This window comes from Perca flavescens, chromosome 11 (assembly GCF_004354835.1).
Source record: "Perca flavescens isolate YP-PL-M2 chromosome 11, PFLA_1.0, whole genome shotgun sequence".
NCBI classification, from domain to species: Eukaryota; Metazoa; Chordata; class Actinopteri; order Perciformes; family Percidae; genus Perca; species Perca flavescens.
In genome coordinates this window covers 21,199,063-21,217,462 of record NC_041341.1, presented here as the reverse complement: position 1 = coordinate 21,217,462, position 18,400 = coordinate 21,199,063, and the positions used below count along the sequence as shown (strand labels likewise).

The 18,400-nt window shown below is 38.5% G+C and overlaps 2 protein-coding genes across 6 annotated transcripts in view; one reads left to right on the top strand and one right to left on the bottom strand.

The window, feature by feature from the left end:
• stk39 (serine threonine kinase 39) overlaps window positions 1-9,902 on the bottom strand; it is a 34,162-nt gene extending 24,260 nt beyond the window's left edge. For 2 of the 4 annotated variants that reach the window (XM_028591249.1, XM_028591246.1), the window contains exons 1-3: window positions 9,823-9,902; window positions 4,420-4,529; window positions 2,845-2,966 (exon numbers count right to left, since the gene is read on the bottom strand). The gene's annotated coding sequence lies outside the window, so the exon portion shown is untranslated. Of the gene's footprint in view, window positions 1-2,834; window positions 2,967-4,419; window positions 4,530-9,822 lie in introns of all 4 variants that reach the window. The other 2 variants (XM_028591247.1, XM_028591250.1) reach the window with 1 other exon arrangement.
• Window positions 1,135-17,085, top strand: cers6 (ceramide synthase 6). Of its 2 annotated transcripts, XM_028591251.1 has the most exons (11): window positions 1,135-1,464; window positions 2,637-2,742; window positions 2,848-2,978; window positions 8,716-8,773; window positions 10,816-10,866; window positions 10,988-11,080; window positions 13,105-13,233; window positions 13,530-13,636; window positions 14,847-15,003; window positions 15,180-15,203; window positions 16,158-17,085. In XM_028591251.1, the coding sequence occupies exons 1-11, from the start codon at window positions 1,295-1,297 to the stop codon at window positions 16,317-16,319; spliced, it is 1,188 nt and encodes a 395-aa protein (XP_028447052.1). In that variant the 5' UTR covers window positions 1,135-1,294; the 3' UTR covers window positions 16,320-17,085. The 2 variants fall into 2 exon arrangements, with proteins under 2 accessions (XP_028447052.1, XP_028447053.1); XM_028591252.1 differs by lacking the exon at window positions 15,180-15,203.
• Window positions 17,086-18,400: the final 1,315 nt, after the last annotated feature.

Genomic DNA, 18,400 nt, shown 5'->3' with positions numbered 1-18,400 from the left:
GTTTGTTGTTTTTTGTGATGGTAAATATAGCCTTGTGTTTTGGACTGTTGGTGGGACAAGAAAAGCAAGAGAATAATCGGCAGATTGATCTATAGCCTACTGAAAATAATCATTAGTGGCATGCCCTATTTGTTATATTTTATATATAATGTGTCTACAATTAAACAGAATCGTTAAATATACCCTCTAGCAGCACTATCTTATTAACATTTAATGATTATGTTGTATTTCGCATACAGCATATAAAACATGAAAAAATCTAATGTTTATCTTTTGTACTGTGCTTGTGGATTATATATTATATATACACTGAGTTGCCAGTTTACACTGAGCTATGACGAATGCAGTGTATAGAACAACCATGCAATAAAATACGCAGTGTTTTGTTAAAATTGTTTTAAAGATGTCTCAATTTGACTTTTGGTCATTTTGGAGGCTATATAGTTTGTGGTTCTGTTGCCTTATAATGAGAGATGTTTCTAATATTCCAGTGATATAAATGTTTGGACAAAATATTACACCTCTCTGTATGCAATACAGTTCAAGAGCACCACAAACTGCCTCAAAATATATATATTTATAAACACATAGTTTATAGGTGCCCCAACAGAGAAGCTTTTGTGTTCTTCCATTTAAAGAACATAAGAATACTAGGTCACATATGCCTAATTAATGAATTTCACATCCCTGAGGTCAACTAGCCTACATCAAAACTGACATTAGGTGGCGTGGTTTACCAACATGATGTCGTCTGAAGCCCATCGCTCAAGTGTTACCATTCTAATTGCGCTTAAATTTCACCGTTTTACTATCAATTGATTAATGATCAGTTTGAGTTTGGCAATAATAATACATTAAAGCTGACGCCTCACCTGGTAGGCAGGATATTGTAGGTTTCCTACTAATATAACAGCAATAAATGTGTAAAACTAGCGAAATAAACTAAACTAAAAGCCATTCAGTCTTACCTCCACTGTTAGGTTGAGTTACTATAAAGGTGCGATACAAAAAGTGGTTTACCTTGATTACGTTATAGCTGGCATACTGTAACGTAGCCTACACTGTCACTGACTGTATTGCATGACATTTCAACGCACCAATCACTTGCTGAGGAGCTGATTGAGTCTACTTCCCTACACTGGGATAGCTGAGGGGAAGAGGACGGACGGCGACCTCGTACGGATATCTCATCATCAGCCGAGTCTGCACGGTTAGATCGCCTGCGAGAGAGCTCCGGGATACAGCGGGCCGTCGATTTCTCTTTCCACCCGGTCACGGTGTCTGCTGCAGGGAGATGGCCGGTATTTTGGCGTGGTTTTGGAACGAGAGGTTCTGGCTCCCACATAATGTAACCTGGGCTGACTTAAAAAACACAGATGAAGCAACGTTCCCGCAAGCCGAGGATCTCTATCTGGCGTGTCCTTTAGCATTCTGCATCTTTATGATACGGCTGGTTTTCGAAAGGTGGGTCTAAGCACATGCGGTAATCCATGTGGCTGTGGTACAGTACATTTTGTTGTGTCGATGAAATGCTCACAGTGAATGATTCCGCACACCCCGCTGTCCATGTTTGTCAGTCTGTTATCTAAACAATTGCCTCTTATCTGGTTAGCCCACAAATCACCACGGTTGATCATCCTTCTTTCTGCAGGCCTGCAGCATTACGCGCTGTCTGCATTTGATGCATCTGTCAGAGAGCACACAGTGCAGCCAAGTTGCCATACTTGCCCAAATCCAGTTACTGTCCTCTCAGCTCAAACCTGAATTTCAACAAAGCACCATGCTGGAGACAGGCTCCTTTTACTAATCCGGGTGGTTTGTTTTAACTCTACTGCTCCAGTTATGACATGGTGCATGTTGCATCATCTTAGCCTATTATAGAGCCATGATGGTCACAGCAATGCCTGTCATGCATATGTGTGTCAGAAGTCTCTTCTGGGAGTAGTGAGCCCCACTTAACCCTTCACTCATGTTCAGTATTTATCCTTGAAAACAGTGTGTTAATTCATAAAGTGAAAATCATCTGAAACAGAGAAGGCTACTGTATGACTCAAATGTGTTAAATCCATGAGATAATGCATATAGCCTATCATGAATGTATTCATTGTATATTTACATAGTAGACTTGTTAACTTGAGTAGCTATTTGCCTATCCCCGCATCACTGCTTGCCAAAATAAAAATCAATTCAAGTGTTTTACTAAATGCAATCAGAAATGTGCAGATTGCACATGATTTGTAAAGTGGTTTGCAATATAATGCCAAATGCTTTGTGTCAAAAGGACAAAAAAATATAATTTTCTCATGGCTGTGTCGTTCCCAATTCTTCTTTTATTCTACATGTAAATGTCATCCTTTCAACCAAAAATGGTCTTCCTCAAGATATCCTGTGGAAGACCATTTGTTGTCAAAACATTGTCATGTTCTGGTAGAGTAAAAGAAGAATTGGGAGGAAGCAGATGCACGTGTCCAGGTGCAGATAACTTACCCAGCACCTGCAAAGAATTTATGGATATGCATGTGTTTCCTTGTGATTGCATGACTTGTGTCCCGTCCTTAAATTTAAAAAATTTGCATTTAATTCACCAAAAAGATACTGTCTATGTGTTGATCTAGAAGATGATATTTTAATTGCAGGTTTATTGCAAGACCATGTGCCATGGGCCTGAAGATCCAAGCCAACGGGCCACAAAAAGCACAACCCAATGCTATCCTGGAGAAGGTTTTCACTGCTATAACCAAGGTGGTGCATGTGTTCACTTCATTATTGTTAATGTTTTATCTCATGACATTTGTGCCACAATGAAAACTACATCTAAGACATAGAGTGTGTACCTTGTCTTACCAGCACCCAGATGAGAAGAGGTTGGAGGGCCTGTCCAAGCAGCTCGACTGGGATGTGCGGACCATCCAGCGCTGGTTCAGACAACGCCGAAACCAGGAGAAGCCCAGCACGCTCGCCCGATTCTGTGAAAGCATGTAAGGCAAAAATTCACTTTTAACACCACAACTTATAGCATTGTCTAAATTAGCTGCAAGCCATTTTTCTCTGAATGTTATAAAATTCAAGTTTGTGGAAATGTACTTGCAGACTTTAAACTTGCCTAAGTTAGTGAAGATCTGCTTTGCTGTTATCATGTGTATTATTACTTTATTGATGATTGGTAATACAGTTGTAAGTGAAGACTTATTCAAATAGGCTGCACTGCCAATAACACACCTGTGACAGTAAAAGCAGGCATGATAACTATTTCATGTTCCTGCAAGTTAATTTCCATAGTGTATGGAAATGAAGGGAAACTCTGCAGTTGCTTAATGTTGCTTGTTTCCAAACAGTCCAAGACCATGTCCTCACATTTGAGAAACCATTATGATGGTACTTCAGTTTCTGCAAACCGTTACTGTATCTTACACGGCTTCTAAAGATTGCAACACGAATGCTGGTGCTGCCGTGGGATGATCGTCAAATGTGTCGTAACGCAGAACTGGCTAATCTGCAGTAGAGCATTTGCCATCAGGGAGATTGTTGTTAGTTAGCAGTGTGATGTTAAAGGCCAACAAGCCAGTGTGGCTGTCAGAGTAGAGTCATGTCTGACACCAGTAAAGCCAATCTGGCAGTTTGAGACACAGGGAGCCTCACATCTTCTGATCTGCCTGAGGCTGCTGTTCACTCAGGAGAACACTGCTGGCTGAGAAAACCACTGGACTCCTGTTACAACCTAATGGAGGAATCTGTAAAAGCAAACCTGCTTTCTTATTAACCAGAAGAGACTGAGTTTGCTCTCCTCTGTAATATATTTGTGAGCTTATTGAACATGCTTAGCTGGCATTCAATCTGTATAAGCAACTGTACCAATGCTGTTATCTGCATGCAGCATAACTGACTGCAGACGATATTGAGCTCTGGAATAGTTTGGCAAGGTTTTCTGTCTCAGTTGCTTACGGTGCAATTCTCCAAACAGTGCCGGCTTCAGTCCGTCCAGCAGTGATTGTGCTCTAATTAGGCCCTCATGCACAGCTGTTGCCGACTGATAGCATTCTTTGTCTTTTCATAATGCAAACAGAGAGTATGTAGCAGACACATCTGGTCTGGAAATAATGAAGACACTGCATAGATTTAGTTTACCAGCTATTGTTACTGCCTCTGTTTCCCCAGTAAATACAGAAAAAAACATCCCAACAAGTTCATGTATTGATTTTCTTTTTCTTTTTTTTGCAAGAAACCTACAGTAACCTCTTTTTTACAACAGAAACTGAAATTCTTCAGGTCCTTTGCACAAAAACAATGAAAAATCACTGGATACAAGTATTATTTCACCACAGTGGCAGAAGTTATTTGTGTTAAGAAAGATTCATTTAAAGCCTTTAAATTAGATTAAATGACAAATTAAGATGAGCCGTGTTTTCAGTGTAGTTTTACCAGAGAGTCCCTCCTCTTGTCAGTTCTCCTTGGTTAGGGCGGGCGGAGGAAGAAGCAGGCTTTGATGTCCTCAATTGCCCCTTTTGTCTGATCTCATCTTCTTCCTTTCTCTGAGAACAAAGAAATCATCAGAAGCAAAACGTTTGAACTTTTTTAAAATATAGAGGGTATTTCTGTGACAAGATTTTAAAACACTTAATATATTTACTATTTTTATCTTGTAATATCTATCATTGCGTTGGCTTCAGTTTATATTTGATGTATTTGATCTAATGGAATGGTTTCACCTATCATCTTTTTATAAGTTGAATAATAATTTTAGAATTATTCCCTATCTTGCAAAGAGTTGGATAATAATATTAATAAGCACCTTTATATCTGTACAGTACGCTAAGTATGAAGCTACCACCATTAGCCGATTAGCTTAGTTTAGCACCAAGACTGGGAACAGTGGGAACAGCTAGCCTGGCTCTGCCCAAAGGTAATAAAATACCAATAGCACCTCTAAAGCTAATTAACAGTGTATCTCAATACATCCCAGGCTGTTTCTTGGACGGGCGCAGTCACTTCCTGTGGTCTTGTCATCAGTGTGAGGTTGCCATGTAACCAGCTTAGACTTCAGAAAGTCACTGTGCTCAGCAAAGAAATAGTCTAGCATAAACCTCTCACAACCACAACTTTTTGTTTTTTGACTTAAATATTAAAGAAGCAAGATATAACATGGGTGTATCCATATGTATAAGTGCGCTTTAGAGGTGCTGGTACATGTCGATGTATTTTATTACCTTTGGACAGAACCAATTTTTCAGTCTTTGTACTAAGCTACGCTAACCAGCTGCTGGCTACAGCTTCATATTTACCATACAGATACAAGAGTGGTATCGATCTTCTCATCTAACTCTCGTTAAGGAAGCAAATTCCTCCAAATGCTAAACTTTTCCAATACATTTTTTTTGTTGCTGTTTTTGAGTTGGGTGGTTTATTATAATGCCTCATCTCATAGTTTTATCACATTAATAGTCTATATCCATGACGTTCCACTTCCGGGAAATTCCGCCGGATTTCACTGTTATCGGTGTTGGAATTTTAAACTCCGGTCGATTTGTAAGAACTATGGTTAACTGCTCCTCAGATCTCTGCAGGGTAAATCGAGACAGCTAGCTAGACTATCTGTCCAATCTGAGTTTTCTGTTGCACGACTAAAACAACTTTTGAACGTACACATGTTCCACCAAAACAAGTTCCTTCCTGAGGCTATTTTGCAGCGGCACCGTGGTTCTGCCCGGTGCTTAGCGCCAATCATGACGATTGTGATTAAATGCCAATAAACCAGAGCATGTTTTTCTTCCATCCCGGAATGCTGTGTGGACTAACCAGACCCTCCTCCGCAGCGCTGTGGAGGTGGGTCTGGCAAAGCAAGACTATCACATTAATAACCAAAAATGAACACTTGCATTTTCTTGACAATTATTAGCCTTTAACTATGATCTCTTAATTTGTCATTCCTCTTCTTTACTTTCATCAGATACAAAATCAAAGCCTGCTGTTGATTCTCAAAAATACATTTAGGCAATTAACCTCTGTAGAAACATGCTATTAATATCAGCTGAGATTACCAGTATTCTCATTACTGCTCTTCCTATGACCGATATGTTGGTGTATGATTTCATACCTTTTAACCAACACACCTCCCCAGAAGTAGCTCAGCAGACACCAAGCCAACATCTAATAAACTTTAAGTTAATAAATAAGTTTGTGCTCAGCAGACGCTTTTACGACAGCTGAGAGATCAGCCATTTACACGTGTTCTTGAGAGACCACAGCCTTAATTTTAATTAGTTACAGTCTTCTAGCACCACAGTAAAATAACTGGCTATTAACAAGTTTTTTTTTTTTATTTGGCCAATTTAATATCAAGCAAAGAGGGAATATATCAAGGTTTTTGCACAACTGAATTGTGATCAAAGCTTGATCTTCATGACTAATTGTCATGTTGAACCACCTGAATGTAAGCAGTTGCAGCCAGCTGGTGCTCAGACTACCCACCTGGAGAAGTGACAACGTGGAATTAAATGAGCCAGCATGGTCTGCTTTTTATTGTTTTATTCCAAAGCTAGTTGCTACACTCATAATAAAGCCAGCCTCATCACTGAGTTTTTGATCAAATCAAAGTTGCATTACAGTCACATTGTTACCTTTTCTCATGCAATGCTTTGTCCAAACAGGTACATTTGATTTAATAGCAATCAGTGGATCCGTCCCAATTTAAAACCCATAGTCTCATCAGATATCATGAATGATTCATTAATGTATAATCAAGCTATTATGATATAAGCCATACATACATAACATATGCCAAACATAAGCCTACTCTTATTTTGTTATATAAACTACAGTTTGTAAGTTGTTCAAAATAATACATTAACATAATTCTGTTCCACAGTTACTACCCAGCACTGATGAATATATTTTTTTGTAATTGTAATTGGCTAGTTTCGGCTACATTATGTGCAGAAAATAAACAGCAGCTCTAGGATAATTAAATTAATAACATTTAGTTAATTTAGTTTTCCCACAACCAGTCTTTATCAACACTGTATCTGAAAAAGAAACGTAACTCACAATTACAAAAAAATATGGGCCTGACTTCGGAAAAAACTATAACTATTCACAGGAAGCAGTTGTGAGTCATTGTGATTGTACCTATGTAGCAGCGATTCAGCACTTGAAAAAGACTCTTGCAGGCTTGATGAACTAGTTGCCATGCAACAGTCTTTACTATGTGCCAGGTAGACTTGTCCAGTTAATTTGGTTTTACAATATGGTTTATCAAGCACAAAAAGCAGTTAATGACAGCTTCCAACCCGCTTAGAATTTTTCTGGCATTTATTAAAGAGTTACAAATGAATATCCTGCATATCATACAAACATTCACCAAAAAGGACTATGTCTGTTGGAGAAGCTGATTTATCCTGTTCTCTTTTTGCGTGTTCGTGTCATGTTGTGTTTGGAGGCTCTGGATGTCAAAATGTGTTTGATTTGAGGTCAGCTGGAACAACCACACGGCACAACCTTTAAAGTATGCAAAAACTCCTCTCACATGACAGGTTGAACAGCTTCTGTCACAGCCTGGGGCGTCATCAGTCAACGTTTTCTCCAATGTTACAGAAATCAAGCTTTGTTTTCTGCCTGTTCCGTACGTTTTGCTTCATAAAACTATTGCACCGTATTAAGAAGTGAATGTATATATCCTAAAATATAGGCTCGACTGGGAAAAACATTTAATCTAATTGGTTACAAATCTGTGAAATGCTCTGACCACTCAATACCGCACAACAGGGGGTCTCTCATTCAAGCCTATCAGACATAATTAGCTTTTGTTCCCTGTAGAAACACATATGATTTTGTCTGATGCAATTTCCAGAGTTGTGTGGAAAGGGGGGCTTGCTGGTTGGCCAGTCTTAAATCCTTCCTCTCAGTTGCTGACTGTTATAAGTTGGACATATGCACATCTACCTGCTCAGCAAGGCTTTGATCACTTAGCAGATCATTTCATCAGCTTGTAAGCTCAGACCTCATGATCACCTTCCCTACCATTGTTTTGTTGTTGTTACTGTACATTATGTGCAGGGTTATATAAAGCACGGATCAAGATGGGCTGGGACAGCGTTAGTGTCTTGTCTTTGCCCCCGGATCTCACCAATGTGAAGTCACTGATGTCCAATTGTCTGTGACTCACCCCAGACTGTAGATGTGGGGAAGTATGAGGACATCACACCACTTCAAATTTCTGATTACAGGCATGACAGCCACATAGTGTGCCACAGCGTGCTGCACCTAGGGACAGAACTACATAAGCAGTTTACAGAACAAGTTGTGTTCATGTACATGTCCCCTGGTAATGTTTATGTTTTTTATCTAAATTATTTGCCTACATGTGATGTAGCTGCATTATTCTCTATAAATTGGTTTTAGCATATTAAAACACTTTGCTTTTCCCTCTAATTTATTCATCCTTAACTGTAATCCATAATTGTATTATAGACTAGACTTGACAAATCAAAGTGGAAAAGAGAAAGAAAAAAAGAATTGCAACACACTGTACAGCTAAGGGCTACTTTCTCTTACACTTGCAATTTCAAGGCAGGGGTTCTCCATATTTAGCCTACAGCCTACTTAAAACCACTTCTGTTATTCACAAAAACAAAATGTAAAGATTGCAAAAGTAATGAAAGGTTTGTTACCAAAAAAAATTTGATTTATATTCATTATATTTTTTTTCTCTGTTTCCTTCAGGTGGAGATTTACATTCTATCTATACATATTTACCTATGGAGTGCGTTTCCTTAAAAAGGTAAGCTTTCCTTACAGACAAATGAGCATCAGCCTGCTGTTATGACTGAAGTTAGTTAGTTTAGAGTCACTGAGGTTCGACACCATTTTCTACAGCACATTTTGAAGTGCATGGCTAGCATGAAAATCTTGTGGTTTCTGGCATGATTAGCGCCAAGTCATGAGATTGGCAAGTAAAATTGATGTTCTGGTCTAAGGGAACAAATTATATAAAGGCAATGTGTAAAAAGCCTAGTGCACAAATTGTTCATTAATAATGGATTTTAAAAGGAAAGAGGGAGCAGCTGAAAAGAAAAACATTACCAATGCTAAACAATGCCATGCATTAAACACGCAAAGCCATTTTTCACAAAGTATGTAGGACTCAGTGATGAGTTGTCTTTCTTTTGTTTGCTGCTGGAATTCATATGATATGTGCCATTGCTGGATATCATTCCATGTAGGATGTGTAATTCCAATGGTTACTTGAAATGCCTGCTTGCAAAATAATGACAATTGAGATGACTCTAGTATATAGAGTTAGGCTACCTGTTGACAGTAAAGTACATTAAACGTAACGTTACTGCTTCAGAGTAACGTAAAGATGCTAACAGTGTTAACAGTAGAATATGGTGGTGGTGGTTGTTGTTGTTGTTGTTTTTTTAAATATATCTTTAATAATATTACGATTGGGCTGGTTCAAGGCTATGATTGGGCTATTGGTGTCAGTGAAATCTGACAGCCACATGCTTAAATTAGCGCTTCAAAATAAAGTTAGCATGCTTTACTTTTGACGTGTTTTATATGTGCTTCATAACTATACACATAAAAAACTATCAAGTTAAGGCACAATGGCAGTACTGTACGTTTTAATACCAGCGAACCAACCGCAATGCTGGCGTTTAACGTTAACGTCCATCATTTCTGGTATTAACGTTAGCCTGTGTGAGCTAGCTAGGAAGAACATTATCTTAAGCGGCTAACGTTAGCTAAATGCATGCCAACTTTTCTAACAAACATAATGCCAACATTTTTTTTATATTGAAGGCTTTCTTGTCGAAGCACTTTTACCTTTCAAATGCTTCTGCCAAGGTTGTGAAAATCGATAATGATAATGTTACCATGCGTCGCTGTGCCACGCGTAGTTCAGGGGATATAGGAGATTAGAGTATTAAACACAGCTCTCCTTGTTTAGAAAGTATGAGCCACATTTGTGAGAGTTAGCACTTGTGGTAAATTTGTCCAATGTGCCAGTTAAATATAAATGAAATATGTGGCTGAGATAGAATGCTATATTACATTCATATATTTAAAAAAGAAAATAAACATAAATGTTTAGCTATAATCAACAGAGCAATAGTTGAGATAGCAGAGTAGGACAAATCTCTCAAAGACACAAGTTGCATGATGAAGCACTTTGTGCAAATAGTGCAAATTCCCCGGCCTGGCAATTCCTGCCTCAGGCTCCAGTCTCTGTGGGATTTATTAATAGAGCAGGTCTGGAGAGGAGAGCAGGAGATGTAAACTCAGTCACAGTGATGGGTCACTGTTTGCTTACACATTCGTATGTATTACAGTTACCATTTCTCTTGTCGTCCTGATGCCATATCCTTTTTCAGGACTTCCTATGAGGATGAACCCCCCTGGTTCCTTTGTAATCAAGCTTCCTTTAATGTCAAAGTATGCACTGTAACAAAATCTCTTTCAGTCATTCAGTATTTTAAAAACAAAAATGTTCACATTAATATTGATATGTTAAATCTGAAATGACATATTGAATTGAACTCCACTGTATGTGTGGGAACAGCATAACACTGCATTTATATTGCAGGTAATGGAGCCTGGAGCCTGCTCTTTCTAGGTTTCATTGTAACATGACATATGAGACTTCTCAGGGATTGAACAACAAAGTCTTTCCAGCGTTATCCCTAGAGTTTTCACAGTACATTGTATTACAATGCTGTCTTAACCTAAGATTATGATCTTTAAAGATGATTTTTAAAATATAGTATAGTTTTATTTTTTTCATATAGATTTTTAAGTTACTCTTTTTATTTTTTGCAGACTGCATGGCTTTGGAACACTAAAGAGTGCTGGTACAACTACCCTTACCAGGTAAAAGTCTTTTAATACACCCATCCTCAGTAATCATGATACAACCAGATGACTTGTATTAGCAAAACTACCTAGTTCTCAAATATTTGTTTTAACCTTGTTGCTTTTTGTCTTTATGCAGCCACTGACTGTGGACATCCATTATTACTATATACTGGAGCTGTCTTTCTACCTTTCCTTACTCTTTTCCCAATTCACAGACATCAGGAGGAAGGTAAGAATGACTGCAAGTCACACCAAGTTATGCATAACAAGCATCTCCAATAACATGGGTAATTGTTAAAAAATCTACTGTAAGGCAAAAAGTGACACTTTTAGTCACGTTTTTCCACGTCAGGAAGGTCTGTTCTGTTTATGCCATTGCAAGAAGTTTTGTCACAGAAAAGACATAATTTTTGCCTTGCCGTCCATCTCTTTTCTTACTGCCATGACTTTGTAACGTTTAGTCTGTTAGCTTTCCGCCTCAATGTTTTCTCACTGATGTGTGAAATAACAAAATATTGCAAGGGTAAAAAGGATTAACACTTAGCATTCAGAAATTGGATTCCCTATCAAACTTCACAAAAATCTTTCTCAAGCTTTCCCCAACTATTGGTGCAGTCTATTTTTGTTTGATATTGTGGACACTTTTGTGTAATATGTCAGTTACATGATGGTGTCATACAATACTCAAATAACATATAAAAGTTTGAAGAATAGATCAACTGAAATGGTTTCTCTTCACGTAATGACATACAAGTTTAGTCTCTTATTTATATAAATATTTAATCCTGAAAAATAATCCACAATCAACAAACGTACCATATCACAAGTGTTTACATGTCACTGATAGCACTGCCTTCTTTCATGTATATTAACCATTTTAATATAAAAATACTTCCAGCAAACTGCTGCAGGTGACATTAACTTTATATTCCAGATTATAGGTTTATACTGTATGCACATTAAACACATTGTACTATAAATAAAGTTTTAAAAAGGTTCAACTTGGTCAGTATTTGTAAGAACTGAGGTTAGCTTGAACAAACATTCATCAACCCACTTTCATCTTCTTTTTTTTCAAGAAAATGGCTACTTTTGGTTCATTAAGTATCAATTTGCATGCTTTCCAGCCATGATCTTACGCCTGTCTCCAGTCCATCCCCAGCTCTGCCCTCTTCACAAAAACACTTCACTCACTGTACTCACAGCAGCCCTCATGATGCCATGCTGTGTATGCCGTCACTCTGTCATCTCTTTGTTGACTGTTGGCATGTTGTCTGTTTTTGTTTCTCCTTTCAGTTTTTTAATGCACAGTACTACACTGAGGAGGTCCTCTGCATCCCCTGCCAATTCCAGTATGTTCTCCCCGCACACTCTTGCCTTGCTTTCATTCTGTATCTTGCATCATTACTCTTCCTTCTCGTCCTCCTTCTCATGCTGTCTCCATTTGGGACTGGTTCTGGTTGCTTTGAGCTGATACATTTCTTAAGATTTGCTAGAGGAATGCTTTTCCATGCCAGCTGTCTGCATCCTTAGTCCCCTGGGGCTTCATTCAATGCTATACCACACCTTACGGCTCATACTGTACCAAGACAGGACCGAAGCTAAACTATCATTTATTTTCACTTTTAACTACAATTTTGTTTTACATTATGTTGAGCTTAGGTGATATGCTTGATTCTGAGAACAGTGGCGGAATGTAAACTAAGTACATTTACTGCAAGTGCTGTACTTTACTCGAGTATTTCCATTTCATGCCACTTTATACTTATTTTCCACTACAATTCAGACGGAAATATTGTACTTTTTACTCCACTACATTAATTTGACATATATAGTCACCAGTTACTTTGAAACATTAATATTTGACATACAAAAGGCGGGGCTTGTTATTTTTGTTTGTGTAAGTGGTGATTAATTATTATTTTGTCATAACTTTGTATATCTTTTCATAGCTGCCAATCACAGCGGCATATGACGAACACGGTTTACCAAAACAAAAACAGGAGGTTTTATTTTGTGCAGCTATTCACTTGGGCAAAGACCATTTTTGAAAATATCATCAGTAGGGGCCTTGTCATTTTTTTTTAAATAAAGAATTAATACACAATGTTATGCGTAAGCTAATGTGTGTGTGTGATTTCATCACGTCGGCACTGCACTAGATGCTCTGAGTAGGTGTCGCATGCAGTGACTCAAACAGTCGTGGGGCAGTACGTTAGTTGTGTGACATTTCCATGGCAACTGTGTCCCCAGGATTTCCTGATCATGTTCCTGCACCATGTGGCAACAATTTCCCTCATCACCTTTTCCTACGTGAACAACATGGCACGAGTTGGAACTCTGGTCATGTGTCTCCACGATGCAGCCGACGTGCTGATAGAGGTGAGGATGGGTGAGAGAAGTAAAGGCTGTAGATGGACAGATGGGCAAAGGGAGGCAAAGATGGATGGGTGTGTGGGTGTGAGTGTTTGGAGTTTACATGCTTAGATATCCTTCTTTATCTACATCTAACTGCAATCCTTATATTATGAACATTATGGCAGACTGTATCATACAGGCACAGTGCATGTTCAACATACTCTTTGTTGGAAACTAGAGCTTTTTAATTATATTGTCAGAGATGTTTCAAGCACTTGTTTACATGTCCAGATTAACGGTTGTTTCTTTTTTCTACCAAGGCTGCCAAAATGGCCAACTATGCCAAATGTCAGATACTGTGCAACCTCCTGTTTGCAATGTTTGCAATTCTCTTTATAAGTTCCAGGCTGGGAGTTTACCCTGTCTGGTGAGTGTAATTCTCTTTCTTGTGTACCATAGTTAGCGTCCTTCTAAAGGCTGACTTCACTGAAGTAATGTTAGCCTTTCATTTTAATACAGTACAGTCCATACAGGCAGTAATAGATGTCAAAAGCTGTGCAGCAGATGCATGTGATGCTCCGCACATTTTGGCAGACCATCCCTGAAAATGCATGTCAATGCCACAAAGATCTCAGTTCTTTTTTACTTCTTTCTCCGCAACGGTTTGCAGATACATCTCTGTGAATTTTGTTGCTAAGTAATAGTTACTATGGATACAGCAGCTTTAACGTCTCAAATAAAGCCGAACAAATGAAATGCAGCACATTATGGTCATTGCTTTGTCATTGAAAAGTGACTGGAGTTGAATTTTTTTGTTAAAACATCTAAGTTTTTTTTTTTTTTTTTTTTTTACTAATAAGGATCTCTTATCATTTTGCGGTGCTGCTTTACATTGCATTTATTCAGCATTTCAAATTGTAGCCAATTATAACAGGCCTTTCTGATATTTGCCAGATTTACCACAAATCAATGTTAGTCCTTGAAAGTGCATACATCAGTCATCAAGCAAAGGGAGACATGATTTAGTTTCTCAGTCGGGCAGCTGCAGTCTGCTTTTCTATAAAATACCATCCATTCTTGATCCGCACAGAAAATCTATTTCAGGCATCTAGATTTAAGCTTGTCTTTAATAATAAAAAAAAAAAAACTAATGTGCAGCATTGTAAGACAGCTTTTTAAACAGGTTTAGCCAACACCCCATAGCTCTCTGCCTTTGTTTCACTATAAAATGATGATACACTACATTTTAGTCAGCCCCCACCACACCAGTAGTAAAGTTGTCATTACTGTAAAGCTGTTGCCATGGCTTCAGTATCTGGAGGATGATTCAGACAGCCATTTGCAGGATATGTCTCAGGGATATATTTAACAAGAATCCTTGACGTTTTGATCGCATGTCACGTGAAGCCAGGCTCTTTTTTCTCTATTAGCAATTTTAAATATATATTTCTTGTATTGGACTATGAACAAAATAATTTTTCAAAGACACACGTCTGTTTGTGCTACAAACACGTCATCAAAGGGCAGGTGTTGCGTGAAAGACGAAGAGCTGGAGACAGAGAGAACTTTTACTCCTTGTGTTTTTCTATGAAACATGTCAAGTTAATTATCTCCCTCCCCCTCTGTTGCTATGGAAGGATTTTAAATACCACCTTGTTCGAGAGTTGGGAGATTGTAGGGCCCTACCCGTCCTGGTGGGTCTTCAACCTGCTTCTGATCCTGCTGCAGCTACTTCACTCCTTCTGGTCCTACCTCATAGTGAAGACAGCGTGCCAAACCATCTCCAAAGGAAAGGTGAGTCACTACACTCAGCTCTTCTTTCAAGTCCCTCTGCATAATCCTTCCATTTATAATTCCTGTTCTTGCATAATAAGGTGTTTTGCTGCTAGTACATAAATACTATGTAGTGCTGGCAAAAGCCACTTTTGACTTTCCCTTTCTATTCTTTATGCTAACCTGCATCCTTCAAGGTGGGAAAATGGAATCCGTTGCATGTAAGTAGTCTTAAAGGGAAATATCTCAATCATAATGGTGTACTGTGTGCTTTGTGTATAATTTCATGTCTCCAGCATCCATGCAATCATTTGCATTCATCATGACCCCGATTGTCAATATCAGCCCTAACATAATCAGAGCAGTTTTAGCTATATGCTCCTGGCATGGCTCCGGGGATGCAAATGTCAGTATATCGGTCGGTCCACCACTTTGGTCCAGACTAAAACTATTGTACGTACATATACGCCCTGAAATCTTGTACAGACATTCCCGGTCCCCCAACGATTATTTGGTGATCTCCTGCGCTTTAGTCTAGCGCCAATAGCAGGTTAAAGTTTTACACTTATCATGTGAAAATCTCAACATCTACTGGGTGGATTGACACAAAATCTTGTATAGACATTCATGGTTCCCAGACAGTTAATCCAAATTAATTGAGATTAGTAAATTGTAAATCTTATGTTGGATGAATCTACACTTACCATGTTTGATTATATAATGTCAACGTTAATAAATATAGTAGTTGATCGACAAAAAATGATGCCCTAATGCTGTTCTCTGTTTTAAATCACTGTAAATTGAATGTACAGAATATGGGTGTATGGGTTTGGACTGTTCGTAGGACAAAACAAGGTCAAACTCTGAAATTGCGATGGGCATTTTCCATTATGTTCTGACATTTTACAGACTAAATAATAAAGCAATCAATCGAAAAATAATTTAAAAAAATCATTAGTTGCAGTCAAAATAATGTCACGTTCAGAGGTCTCTTCAAAAATGGTTTGTATGGCCGCTTTTACAGCCTGTTGCTTGATATTGATTGGCAGAACGCCTCCTGGTTTGACACACAAAAGACCATTTGTATTGCTGCCACACATGGCTGCCACAGATAACGACACAGATAAGAATTTTATTAAGAATGTAATCTCCAACCATCCCTCTTATTTCTGCAGGTCTCTAAAGACGACCGCAGTGACATCGAGTCCAGCTCTGATGAGGATGACAGCCCCCCACCCAATCACAAGCTCCACAGCAGCAGCACCACCAACGGGACCAACAAAAATCATGGGACCAATGGCTACCTGACAGGGCCCCCATATGCCGATGAACACTGACTAACACAACATTGGAGCCATGCTAAAGACACCATCCATCCATCCATCCATCCGTGTGTGTGTGTGTGTGTGTGTGTGTGTGTGTGTGTGTGTGTGTGTGTGTGTGTGCGTGTGAGAATGCAGTTTTCAGCTATCAGTTTGATTCTTTACTAATTTCCTCGTGCAATTTATTCTCTTCATCTATATATTTGTATCAAACTGCACTCAGTGAAATATCAAAGCACTCCTATTGGTACAACCCACTCTCTGTTTAGCCAGTGAATAAAATTCCAATTTATGATGTAAGCATGCTACTTTAACATACAGTAGTCTGGCATACTGGGGGTGTGTTTTTTCTTATGTTCGTGTTTTTCTATGTTATTTATTTTTTTTATAAATATGTTTGCAGATGGTGGGACATCTACTTTACTTTGATGTCAGTGTTAAAGATGAAATAATCTTGAACACAGATGTTTTTTTCACACCACACATCATGATAAGTATTAGCAAAATGCTAGATACCTGGGTTTACTTTCAACGCTACACCCCCAAAGATATGCCAAAAATGTGTGACGTTTTCTCACATTTTAAAACACATTCTCCACTCAAACTGTGTAAGAGATGTCAATAACAGTATTATGTGTGTCTTATATGGCTAGATGCTGTATTCCCTATTAAAGCATTTGGTTAAGTATTCTGATACGTTTCTGGTAAGCATTTCATGAAAAGCCATCTAAGGAGACAGACATGAGTTGTTTGAGTTATTCAATAAATGAAAAAACATGAAGATTGCAAAAGTGTGTGGGTCTGTTCAATAAGGATATGTTCAGACTGCAGGCAAAAGTGGTCCAAATCTTGATTTTTTTTTGGTGTCGAGTGACCAGGTCAGACTTCTTCAGAAGTTGTGTGAACACTCAAATCTTGCCCAGATAAGATTTTTTTTCAAATCAGATTTAGACCACTTCCATATGTGGTCCTGAATCAGACCAAAGTCAGATTTTTTTCAATGCGGCCGCAGTGTGAACAACCAAGGCGGATTTGATGCGACTTTTACATCAATCTACATCGACATTTGTCACAATTATGCGCTGGTGGGAGTTAGCCCTAGACACAGACAGTAAAATTAAAAACTTGACTAGGCCTAAAAAATGGAGAACAGTGATGGAGCAAGTGAATGGAGGGAGAGTGAGGTGTTAGACCTAATTAGTGTATGGGGAGATACTTCAATTCCATACCGTAACTGCTCCGTTTCTACCTCTGCAGTGAATTTGCATAACCCCACAAAAGGCCCAAATAGCCAATTTGGCTCTCTTTTTCTTCATTCTTCTCCTCCTCAGCACCTGCTCATTAATGTTACGGCTGCCATTAGACACACATTTTGAAATAAAAGCGAAAATGCTTACTTCCTCCATAACCTCCCTAACTTTAGTGCAACAGCGTGCTGCGTCTGATGTCACTGTTTTTGTTCTTTTGCGCATGCGGGTCAGTTTGAAACCGCAAACAGTTCACATTGGAATCTGATATAGGCCACATTTTAAAGGTAATGTGAACAGCCAAACAAAAAATCGGATCTGAGCAAAAAATGCGAATTAAGCATTAAAACTTGCGGTGTGAACGTAGCCTAAGTGTAATTAGCAAAGAAAACCTTTATCAAATCCTGGTTGTGAATTCTAATTTCATAAAGAAATTTCTTTTGCCAAAAATGACTTGAGATTTATATTTTCATATTATTTTGTATTTAATTTTTTACTTACATTAAGAAATGACACATAAGGACAGCCATAGGCCTTTTACAGACATTTTGATATGCCAAAGTAGAAAAAGCATGTAGATGATAAAATGATGGCTGAATTCCATTTAGCTGCTTCTGTTTCAGGGTCCAGGGTCAGTTTCAGGGTACTGGTCCAGAGCCATTGTTGTTGATATTAGCGACTATAATCAACATTTTTATATTAACAACGATTAACATAACTGCTTGTATGTGAAAGGGGTCGCTCATAGTGACAAACCCACAGAGAATTATCCACGACTCTGCAGGTCCCCTCAGTTAGCTACTAGCTGGTGAACAAAGTGAAGCATTTAGCAGCTAGAGAGTTGGTGTA